Source organism: Telmatherina bonti, assembly GCF_933228915.1.
Source record: "Telmatherina bonti genome assembly, chromosome: 20".
In the NCBI taxonomy this organism is placed as follows: domain Eukaryota; kingdom Metazoa; phylum Chordata; class Actinopteri; order Atheriniformes; family Telmatherinidae; genus Telmatherina; species Telmatherina bonti.
The window spans coordinates 8,102,501-8,115,152 of NC_136618.1; the positions used below are offsets into that span (position 1 = coordinate 8,102,501).

At 43.3% G+C, this 12,652-nt stretch overlaps 1 protein-coding gene across 3 annotated transcripts in view; it reads right to left on the bottom strand.

Moving 5' to 3' along the window:
- The window catches only part of LOC306770797 (receptor-type tyrosine-protein phosphatase mu-like), a 190,215-nt gene that overhangs the window by 120,794 nt on the left and 56,769 nt on the right, over nucleotides 1-12,652 (bottom strand). For all 3 annotated transcript variants that reach the window (XM_079259751.1, XM_079259750.1, XM_079259752.1), the window contains exons 3-4: nucleotides 936-1,103; nucleotides 713-822 (exon numbers count right to left, since the gene is read on the bottom strand). In XM_079259751.1, coding sequence (XP_079115877.1) covers nucleotides 713-822; nucleotides 936-1,103 — 278 coding nt within the window. The remainder of the gene's footprint in view (nucleotides 1-712; nucleotides 823-935; nucleotides 1,104-12,652) is intronic.

Consider the following 12,652-nt stretch of genomic DNA (forward strand, 5'->3'; position numbering starts at 1 on the left):
TTCCAGTGATCCCGTCTGCTGGAGACGTCAGCTGAAACTGGACCCTTCCAGCTGAAGTAACCTCAGATCAGAACCTGGAGTTTAATCCAGGTGTGAACACAAAGAGAGACCAAACGAAGCAACCAATCAGAACTAAGCTTCATTAGCTGCATTTTCATGACATTTTTCTGCAAAATACAGGCGATATTTCTAAGTTTCGACAAACTATTAAATGATGGTCAGCCCATAAGTCTCAGTTCTCTTAAAAGCTCGTCCATTTGAGCTTACACAAAGTAGCCATGGAGTTATTTTGAGGGTTTCGGTTTGCTGAGGAGCTTTTCTCCCTCATTTTCTTTTCTAAAACTGAAATTCGCCGTCATCCGTTTCATACCGCACCATCTTGACCGGAAATGACCTGACCATGACCCCCTATGTCACGACACGTAAATGCGAAAAAATTTTCCATTACACTTCTCCGTTATATCTCTATATTGAAACATCTGAAAAACCACTGCATAGGAGCTTAAAACATTTTTTAAATAATTGAGACGATACTTTTAAAATGTAGGTGTTTCCATTAGCGCTTTTTATTGCGATATTTAGCTTTTGCGCAACTCTGGAAACGCAGATACTGTCCATATGCTTTAAAGAAAAACATGATTCTACCAGATCAGGCTCATTTTTTTCCATACAAGTGTAAACCAGGTTGCGTTTTATAGTGTTTCTGCGTTACCTGGTAGTAATTGGGCCAGAACGTAGACACGGCAAGCTCCACCCCCTTCCAGATGTGGTAGGCGGGGCCAGATGAGTTGAACACTGGAATGCCCAAAGGACTGTTGTTCTCTGCAGGTAAACAAACACTTTGAACATACCTGGAAGCTCCACCCACACACACTCGACAGACAGATGTAATCAGTTTATATGTTTATGTGGCTGTTCGCTGCAACTCGGCGTACCTTTAATGTAGACATTGAGCGTGGCAGGCGCGACGCCCTCGCGGCCTCCTGCCTGGTAAAACTGGAAGCTGATGCAGTGTGTGTCGTTCTCTTTGAGCGGCGGCAGCAGCAGCTGCGCTCGCTGACCGCTGTAACGCCCCGACGTGTTGACAAACAGGAAAGAAGAACCTGCACACAAAATAGTAAAGCATGTGATCAGAGTGGGAGTGGAAAAATAAGGGCGGGGCCAGAGTGTGTGTGTGTGTGGGGGGGGGGGGGGGGGGGGGGGGGGGGGGGGAGACGGCCCACCATTAAAACCTGACTGTTCACCTCATATGCCACTGGAAAAACAATCAAATCTGTAAATTGAGCATTTTTCTCGGGGCAAACCTCAGATTTCCAAATGCAATGTAGCATATGATGTCAATCAACACTTCCACGTTCTTGGTCAAAGCACAGCATAACCTCATCCCCCGCCTGTTGGGGCTGGGATATATGACCAAAATCTCATATCCCGATATTTCTCATCTTATATCCCCATAACGATCCATAACCATATAAAACTGTGTGATGTTGTGTCAGTCATCAGTTATGTATCAGATGTTGCTAGGTAACGGCAGCAGTGATCTCCTTCCATCTGGGGGAACTATGGTCGTATGCCGTTCCACAGGTAAATACCTGCTGCAGCGTTTTGGTCTGGAGTTTGTTCTGAGCTTTCACCTCCACTTGACGCTGCTTTTGCTGCTTTTACTCGTTGACTCTATTCTTTATTCTGGATTCTTTATCCTGATTCCTGCAGGTGATAAAATGAGTTAGTTGTGTCGGAGTCCGTTGTTGGGACTGTGAGCTAGTCTGTTGTCGGTTCCACGTCGGTCTTTTTATATCCAAACCGCATCCAGACAGAAATTTCTCCTCTTTTATGAACAAGATCATCAGGTTGGGTTGGCTGCTCATCTTTTAGTGAATTATCCTCTGAAACACGTCTGCTACCGTCTTCCTCCAGGTTTGTTTATATATTGCAGCGTGCCGTAAAGCATATCTTGATGTAAAATACTGCAGTAAAGCAGCTTATTGTGATATATATCGTCATATCGCCCTGCCCTACCAGCTTGCATGAGTAACGAAAATGATCTGACCAAACTGTTAGTGTTTATATTTCATCGAGGATGTAAAAGCAATAAAACGACCAGATTTGAGGAATGTTAAGTTAACTACTTCATACCTGCTGTTTATTTACAAAAAAAACTCTTGTGGCCTTTATTTTATTTGATAAATAATTGATTTTAATAAATAATTTCACCATGCAATAGACTGGCAACCTGTCCAGGGTGTATCCTGCCTCTCGCCCAAAGGCTGCTGGGAAAGGCTCCAGCTCCCCTGCAACCCTTACTTGGATTAAGCAGGGTCAGAAAATAAATGAATAAATATTTTCCTTTTATTTGCTCTTAACATTATATTTATTGAAGAGTTATTTATTTATTAGTTATCAAGTAATCAATAATACCAAAACTAATCAAATATAATGTGATTTAGGTAAAAGCAAGTTTTCCTTATGACTGGCACACTGGGCAGGACTGAAATATAATAAATAATAACTGTTGATGAAAGAAAACAAAGTATTGCTTGATAGTTTTGCTTTGATTTTCACATGAGATGATCACTTTAGTTGTTCAATATTTCCAAAACTTTAAACAAAAAAAAAAAAAGAAAAAAATTAAAAAAATAAATTTAAAAAAAGGCCACCTTTTAAATCCTGTCTTTGGCCCCCCCATCATAGATTTTCTAGAAGCGCCCCTGGCAGGAACACCACATTAACACTAAAGCAGTAGATAAAAGTCTATTTATGGTATTTAAAACATGTAAATATACAGAAGATCTTGCAATTATCTAGTGTTTTAGTTAATGACTATAAATATTTAATAAAAACATGTTAAATAACAATTTAATGTTCTAAATAAAAGCTTTTAAAATCAGGATTAGTTCATGTTTATGTCTGAAAATCCGGCTGACAGGAAGAAGAAAGCTTCACAAGTTCAAAACAGGAAGTTTAAACGTGACAGAAAATAAGAGTCTCATTAAAATATTAAAGCAACAAATCCATAATTCATCTGCAGCGCTGAAAAATAAACTGAGTGCATGTGTGTGTGTGTTTGTGTGAACAAATTGCTCTTTTTGTCGACAGTAGAAATCTGTAATTGGAAGACTTCCGAAAAAGAGTGGAGTTCGCTTTTAAGTTGTGAAACTCTGTGTGTGTGTGTGTGTGTGTGTGTGGCCCTCATTAGTGTGTGTTCATGTCTCCGTATCACAACTACAGCTGTCAATCATCAGAATTCGCTGCATTCAAGTCTTTTCCTGCAAAGTTTCTATGAAATTCAAATCCCTTGTTGAGTTTTTAAAGTGTGTGTGTGAGTGTGTGTTTAAGGGAATCTCCATGGTAACAGGAGGAGAGCAGTGCAGTACTGTGTGTCCTGTTAAAGCTGTCACTCGATCTGCACATCAGTTTTGTTCCGAAAACAGAAGGAAATTCAGAAACATCAGAAAGTTCTTTGATGATGTTAGAGATGTGGACGTTTCCAGATTATTATCAGCTGTTTGTTATTCCTCGTGAATAAAGTCGTCTCCACCTCCAGATCTCATGTCTGCATCTGCAGCGTCGTGGAAACATAACCTAAAAACCCAAAACAATAACCTTTCCTCGCCACTTTTGCAGGACGGCAACTTGTAAAATCCTGATTAAGTAAACAGACATGAGAATTAAATCTTTATCACAAAAATCCACATTGCTGCATGTGTGTAAATGACACACACATCATGCTCACAGAATCTTCAAGGTGAGAACGATGTTAACGGTCAGAAAGCTGTTGGTCCTCGTCCCGCTGCGTTAACCTCCTACACTGAGCATGTGCGGTCTAATCAGCAAAACTTCACCTCACATTGATCACATGCATTAAAGGAGCCCAAATAATCCATTTAACAATCTAAATGTAAATACTTAGAGACACACCACAGAACTTTAACCATTTTCCTGTCGCGAGACGCGGATATTTCAGGTAAAAACGTTGCAGAATGCATCTTTAATATCCATCCATCCATCCATCCATCTTCTGCCGCTTATCCGGGGTCGGGTCGCGGGAGCAGCAGCCTAAGCAGGGAAGCCCAGACTTCCCTCTCCCCAGCCACATTTGCCAACTCTGCGGGGGGATCCCGAGGCGTTCCCAGGCCAGCCGAGAGATGTAATCCCTCCAGCGTGTCCTGGGTCTTCCCCGGGGTCTCCTCCCAGAGGGACATGCCTGGAACACCTCACCAGGGAGGCGTCCAGGAGGCATCCTGACCAGATGCCCGAGCCACCTCAACTGGTTCCTCTCGATGCGAAGGAGCAGCGGCTCTACTCTGAGCCCCTCCCGGATGACTGAGCTCCTCACCCTATCTCTAAGGGAGAGCCCGGCCACCCTGCGGAGGAAACCCATTTCAGCTGCCTGTATACGAGATCTCGTTCTTTCGGTCACGACCCACAGCTCATGACCATAGGTGAGGGTAGGAACGTAGATCGACTGATAAATCGAGAGCTTCGCCTTCTGGCTCAGCTCCTTCTTCACCACAACAGACCGGCGCAGAGCCCGCATTACTGCAGACGCCGCACCGATCCGTCTGTCGATCTCACGCTCCATCCTTCCCTCACTCGTGAACAAGACCCCGAGATATTTAAACTCCTCCACTTGAGGCAGGACCTGACTCCCAACCCGGAAAGGGCAATCCACCCTATTCCGGCTGAGGACCATGGTCTCAGATTTTGAGGTGCTGATTCTCATCCCGGCCGCTTCACACTCGGCCGCGAATCGCTCAAGCGAGAGCTGGAGATCACGACCAGATGAAGCCAACAGGACCACGTCATCCGCAAAAAGCAGGGACCCAATCCTGAGGCCACCAAGTCGGATCCCCTCAACCCCTCGGCTGCGCCTAGAAATTCTGTCCATATAAGTTATGAACAGAATCGGTGATAAAGGGCAGCCTTGGCGGAGTCCAACCCTCACTGGAAACGAATCCGACTTACTACCGGCAATGCGAACCAAGCTCTGACACCTGTCGTACAGGGACCGGACAGCTCGTACAAGGGGGTCCGGTACCCCATACTCCCGGAGTACCCCCCACAGGAGCCCCCGGGGGACACGGTCGAATGCCTTCTCCAGGTCCACAAAGCACATGTAGACTGGTTGGGCAAACTCCCATGCCCCCTCCAGGACCCCAAAGAGGGTTAAAGAGCTGGTCCACTGTTCCGCGACCAGGACGAAAACCACACTGCTCCTCCTCAATCCGGGATTCGACTATCCGGCGGACCCTCCTCTCCAGGACCCCTGAATAGACCTTACCAGGGAGGCTGAGGGGTGTGATTCCCCTGTAATTGGAACACACCCTCCGGTCCCCCTTCTTAAAAAGGGGGACCACCACCCCAGTCTGCCAATCCAGCGGCACTACCCCCGATGTCCATGCGATGCTGCAGAGGTGTGTCAGCCAGGACAGACCCATAGCATCCAGAGCCTTAAGGAACTCCGGGCGGATCTCATCCACCCCCGGGGCCTTGCCGCCAAGGAGCTTTTTCACCACCTCAGCGACTTCAGCCCCAGAGATAGGGGAGTCCACCCCTGAGTCCCCCAGCTCTGCTTCCTCATGGGAAGACGTGTTGGTAGGATTGAGGAGGTCTTCGAAGTATTCCCTCCACCGACCCACAACATCCCGAGTTGAGGTCAGCAGCTCCCCATCTCCACTGTACACAGTGTTGATGGAGCACTGCTTCCCCCCCCTGAGCCGCCGGATGGTGGACCAGAATCTCCTCGAAGCCGTCCGGAAGTCTTTCTCCATGGCCTCGCCGAACTCCCCCCATGCCCGAGTTTTTGCCTCGGCAACGGCCGAAGTCGCATGCCGCTTAGCCCGCCGGTACCCATCAGCTGCCTCCAGAGTCCCACAGGCCAAGAAGGCCCGATAGGACTCCTTCTTCAGCTTGACGGCATCCCTCACTGCTGGTGTCCACCAACGAGTCCTGGGATTACCGCCACGACAGGCACCAACGACCTTGCAGCCACAGCTCCGGCTGGCCGCCTCAGCAATAGAGGCACGGAACACAGCCCATTCGGACTCAATGTCCCCCGCCTCACTCGGGACATGTTCGAAGCTCTGCTGAAGGTGGGAGTTGAAGCTCGCTCTGACGGGGGACTCAGCCAGACGTTCCCAGCAGACCCTCACAACACGTTTGGGTCTGCCAGATCTGACCGGCTTCCTCCCCCACCATCTTTAATATATAAACCAAATAGAAAATAATTACAAGCCAAACTGAACTAATCTAATGTGACTTTATGCACAAACCAAATCGTCTATCTGTGCGTTTACATGGAGTTTCAATTCCTCTTTAATCCGAATAAAAGTTAATTCTGCTTTAAACTGATTAAAACAAAAAAAACAAACAAACATGTAAACACTTAATTCCTAATGCTAATTTCTATTCAGAATTAAAGTAAATTAAACTTAATTCTGATGTAAGTGTCTGGTTTATTCGCATTTTAATCCCTAACTATTTAATTCCTCTGTCATGTAAACCTTCCTTCCGCTCTAAGTTAATTCTAGTCGTTCTGAGCATGCTCGTTACCTTGTCCTGTCCCGATGACGCACGTTGTTTTACCTCCCGTGTTCGGTGGTCTATCTTTCTTCTCCTTCTCAGTTGCTGCAGAAAGTAAAGTAGTATGCTCGTGTTGAGCTGCTACTTCACATTTATAATAAAAATAGCAGGAAACTGGTACTTATTATGTAGTTTTTACAAGTTACGACTGAAAAGACGAGAAGCAGGGAGACACTTTGTTTATTTCCGGTTTACGTCATACGTATGTTCAGTCCAATCAGAACCCTTCCCAACCCGCCGCTCTAAAGAGGGATTAAGGATGAGTTTCATGTAAACTTTCCTTGGGAATTATTATTTTTATATAAACTCATGGGAGAATACGTTAATTCCGAATTATTTGGTTCCAAATGATTAATTCTGTATTAAAAAACATCATGTAACCGTAGCCTGTGTGACTCTGACATGTAGTTTCCACCCAACAGCACGGCCGTTCACACCCTCGTTACATCATTATTATAACTCCCTCCTTTTTGGTCAATCAATCTCACTGATTAATTTTAACTTGGCGTTTGTGGTCATTTATTTCTAAGCTCACAGATCAGCTCTTTCTCCGTGATATCCCACTGAAACACAAAGCAAAAGCAAACGCAGCAGTTCGCGAGCAGGAGCTCATTCCCAACAACATCTAGTATTTTTAACAAGAACACCAACCTGGCTTCTTGCTCGTGAGACTTTTATATTGAGACTGTGAGACTGTATATTAACCATATACATCCTATTCTTAATAAATACTACCAGACTGCCAAACACAAGCAAGTCATGTATGTATGTATGAGTAATCCATTTTAATGTTTTATCTTATTCATTTTCCTTCTAGAAGGAGGCGACAGCCCACATCAACAGGCCCCAGCTGGTGGAAGAAAGTAAAAGAAGGAGAAAAAGACTAAAGTCACCGTCAGAGTGACTTTTACTGGCTGGAGAGAACTCGGAGAAGAGGCAGGATAAAGATGGACGCTGAATTAGCTGCTTTTTCGGGACTAAATTTGGTGGTACAGCTTTAAATTCTGCATCATTTAAGAAAATCTTACTTCTCAGGTTCAAGGCCATCGACAATCTCAACCCTCCTCTTCGCTCCAACGTACCCAGCCAAACTCTCAGGTCCTCCATCCGGTTTCAGCCACTTTCACTTACGAATGTTTAGAATATTCTGGTTTCAGCCACTTTGACATAGAAATGTTTAGAATATTTAACCTCCGTCAAATCCCGCATTAAACTTGTTTTTTCAGAAAACAATATTCCCTTTAATCCTGGAACTGGAACAACTTCACTGGTGCACTCTTGCTTTGTTTTTAATTATGGTTTTGCTATTTTGTCTGTTTTATTTTTTTGCCTCATTGATTCTGTGTTTTTAGCTTTGAGTGCCCTAAAAGATGCCTTTTAATAAATCATAATCATGTGATCAAATCCGAGGAAAAACCTTTTCCAAGTTTCTGCTTTAAAAAGAAGTTTGATTAATTTTTAGTTCATCTTTCCTTCACTTATCTGCTGGATGTTTTCAGCATGATGTTATTTTTATCTGCCACCTGTTCATCAGCCTGTGATCTAAACCAGAGGTGCCCAAGCAGTCCTGGAGATCTCCCATCCTGCAACCTTTAGATGCAACCCCTGTCCAGCACAGCTGAGTCAAACAGCTGAACTTCTCTTCTGCATGTCGTCCAGCTCTGCAGAGGTCTGCTAACAAGTCACTTATTTGATTCAGGTGTGTTGGAGAAGGGTTGCACCTAAAAACAGCAGGATCTCCAGGACCGGACGTGGACACCCCTGATCTAAACTAAACTTCCATTTACATGTATAAAACTGCGCAGCAGCACCGTGTGTTCAGAACGAAACAACCTGAACAGTTTGGCATCGTGTGGAGATCCGGAGTAAACATGTACACTGGCTCAACCAATATCGGCTGCTTTCTTTATAATATTGTTTAATATTGTTCCAGAAAAACCTTTCAGAGGACTGATTGTCTGATGAGAGGCTGGTCGGGAAGATCTTCCACCGTGAAGCGTCTGCAGCTGGTCGTGTTGTCAGACTGATCCGGCGATGTGATCAGTTTCTGTTTGGCAGCAGGTCGACAGGAAACGGGTTCGCTGGTCTGAATGTCCAGATTCTCGTCACACAAACACACTTTCTTTTTAAACAGGAAAAGGTGTCATTGTCTGTGTGTGTGGAGGAAGTTTAATCAGCCCACTGACGATGTGGATTTTTCTCTTTGACGTCGGATCTCAGCTGCTGGGACACAAGACTCCGCCTCCAGCAGAGCGCCTCCTCTGATTCGCTGGTCAGAGACTCTGCTGTAAAATGGATCCAGTCTTTCTTTTTGAGACTGTGGCTCCAAACAATCAACCAGAATCTGGGTTAAGTCTCGCTTCCTCCTGGAACAGATTCAGGTCGTTTCCTGAAGGGGTGTAGTCGGTGGAGGGAACCAAGCGACACAGACAGGAAGTGATTCCTGACTGGCCCGTCTGGTTTCACTTTTCCTGCTCCAGCATCTAATTTCCTGTAAGAGTTTCTTTTTTCTGTGTTGCTGATCCAACAGTCATGAAGAGGAGCAGCGTTTAGCCCCTTTCCTGTCAAGCTACTGTTGAAAAAAGACCAAACTGTTCAGTAAATAAACGACTCTCCACAGAGAAACACGTCTTTCTCTGCAGCTTCTGCTCAAACATGAACTTGTAGGCAGGAGACCGGTATTCCCAACGCTCCGGAGTGACGTCGGAGGAGGCACCATGTGATGGAAAACTGGAAATCTGTGAGCGCGAGCATCCTGTGCTGCTGTTTGTTGATATGGACGCCACATGTATCTGAACATGTTTGGAATGTGAACAGGAAGCAGGAGCTGATAAAGAACATTCCTGCTGTAATTCGTCATTCCTGTAGTTATCCCAGGAATTCTGGGAGATGTCTGAATGCTGAAGATGTTTGTGTTTCGCACACAGCTCCTCCACAACATGCCTGGAACGTATCGAGATCTGGCGTCAGTTAGGGCTGGGTGATTAATCGATTTAATCGATTAATTCGAATTTTCTGTTTATGAAGATTTATTTTTATGGAAATTGGGATTTTTTTTTTTTGCCCCGCCAGCGCCTTTTGGGCTTCCGTACTTTATAGTGACGTCAGCGCGCTCCCGCTGGTTTCCCACAGAAACGCATAAACACAACATGGCAGCTAGAAACGTACAAGTGCCCCCCCCTTTTTTGCTAAATAAAAACGATATTTGTACGTTTTGACAAACAACAGTTGGGATTTGCGGGTGTTTCCGTTGAACAATGTTTAGCACATTAGCATCGCGCTTCGGAATTGCGGTTAATGCAAAGTGGGCATGTAGTGTTATATTGGGGTTTTCTACTTGCTGCGGCAAATTTGCTTAGGATTTTCTAAGCTTTTCTCCCTCATTTTCTTTTCTAAAACTCTGAAATTCGCAGTTGTTTATTCCACACCGCGCCATCTTTACTGGAAATTACCTGGTTACGACCCCCATATCACGTCTGGTGACACGTAAACGCAAAAAAAGTGTTTCCATTACACTTTTGCAAAATAATTCTATATCGAAATGTCTGAAAAAGCACCTCGATATCGTAAAAACTTCTGTGGCAGCGTGTTTTAATGGCGATATTTAGTTGTTATGCAGTTCTAGGTGTGGTGGAAACGCAGGGTTTTCAGTGTGGGAGGGGGCATTGTCACACGCCACAGGGGTCTGAAGCCAGATGCAGCTGACAGGCTGGTCTTTCTTGACAAAAATGTGTAAATTAAACAAAAAACATCAAGAATGTAATAATACATGTATGTTAGAAATATAGCTTTAATTAGTATTTAGGGATTTTTTTAAAGAGTAGAATTTGGTATCAAAGAGGTCAACTTCCTCTAAACACATGTTAAGTTTAAAGAAACATTCATTTTTATCACCTCATTGCCAATGTGGGAAATTGTTTTGGTTATTTAAAGTCAAAATACTCTAAAAGGAATCAATATTTTTCTTCCAAGAGGAGGTATTTTTATTTATTCATTTATTAATCAGTTGGGTTTTTTTTTTCAGAATAAAGTTACACAAGTGAAGTGAAGCCTATTCTTAAATGTATGATCAAAAGTTAAAAACTATCTCACAGTGGAAACACACTAAGTACGAACATGTTGTTACTTATAATGTTTACAGTGGCAGCGCCTACATCTCTTTTTATAATCTTGTTTAACAGCTTGTTTAGTTGCACTTTAAATTTCGGTAAACTCCTAGGCTGACTGCAATAAAAGCATTTTTGAAAAAGAATCATTTTTGAGATTTATAATTCTTTTTTTCTTTACAGTAAGGGGAAAAAAAGCAAATCGGATTTGTTTTAAAAAAATCAGAGATTATATTTTTTGGCCGTATCTCCCAGCCCTAGCGTCAGAGTTACACACCAATATCAAGCATACTTTCCACTGGATGGGATGTCGCATCCACATCCACTAGAGGGCAGTGTAGAGATTAGAGTTCACTTCCAAGTTCTGAGGTCAGTTTCAGACCAAAGCAAACAACTCAAAGCTCCTCCCAAATGAACGTTTCTGTTCCTATGGCCATGCCAGGTGACGTTAAACGTGTGTTTTCGTACAGGTTCTCACAGCTTCTGTTTAAAGTTTGCGCAGCTTCTTAAGCGCAGTCTCCTTGTTGGTCGTTGTTGCTTTTCAGGTTGAACGTGAGCGATACTTTGCAACACTTCGATATGATTTCCAGTTTGCTGCGTTTGGGTGCAGCGACCAGTGATGTGGAGATTGAGTTGAAGCTTCCATCTTTTGGTTTCCTTATATAGGCTGTTATGAATTGGCTTTCATTATGTTTTTTTTCCTGTCTGTAAAGCGTCTTGAGATGGCATTGCCATGATTTGACGCTATATAAATAAATTTGAATTGAATTGACAACTAAAAGGTTAAATTCTGGATTTACTGGTTGATCTGCGGTCCTGTCCTCACAAATAGTCCCCAGCTTTAGGCAGCAACCAGAAAAATGAGGTTTTGAATACCTCAGGTGAAATAAGTTTCTTCTGCAGGGAGGTCGAGCTCTCCCTTCAGAGACAGAATGAGAAGCTCAGTCGTCTGGGAGGGGCTCAGAGTAGAACTGCTGCTCCTCCAATAAGGTGGCTTTGGCGTACTGGGACTACATCTGGCTTCAGGATCCCTGGATGAGTTGCAAGAAATGGTGAGGACAGGACAGTCTGGACTCTACTGATTAATCTGGATTTAAGGCCGCCTGGCGTTTGCTGAAGGTCGCTGGCAGCGTCATTGCTGTAAGCTTTGCATAGGTCCGTGGAAGCTTTACACACAACATAGTTACATAGAAGTGCTGCCAGCTAGTCTTTCCAGACATCTGGATGTTCTCATAGAAAATTCTAGTTTTATATAAATGTGCTTGAAATTTTTTTAACACGCGTTTTTTTTCCTCATTTTCTTCCACAAGCTTGTGAACACTGGTGGCCAATATTGTTCTTCTGAAAAAGGAAGTGCCTCCAGGAAGTGAAGTAAACCAGTAAACTGTCAAAAGAAGTCCACCCTGTGGAGTACACTAGCCGATACAAACCCTGCTGCCACCTTCAGATTTGTACAGAAACTCCAAAACCCTATGCTGGACTGCCAGAGCTCTAGGGGTGGGAAATCAAATTAAAAAAAAAAAAAAAATCTAATATCTGGATTTTTTTTGTTTCATAAATTTAATATAGATTTTTTTGGTTAAAAAAATCTTTTTTTTTTCTTTTTCAAATAAATACAAATATTCCATTACAAAATTTTTGTCATCTTTATTGTTTTTATTAATCTTTTTATTTGTCTTCTTGGGCATTAAAACAGCAGAATGATGGTCTGGCGACTGCGTTGTTTTCCTTAATTGAAATTCCTAATTGAAACTAAGAAAAATGAATAGTCTTGTAAATGAAAAGTTTTGTACATTTTTTTGTTTGTTTTTAGTCTACAAAAATCAGCAATAGAGAATTGTGAGAATCCCAATTTAAATCAAATTGGCACCAAAAAAGTTGTAATAAAATTGAATCAGGACAAAAGCATATCGTCACATACCTAAAGAGCACATTTAACTAGAGCTGCAACTATAGATTACTTT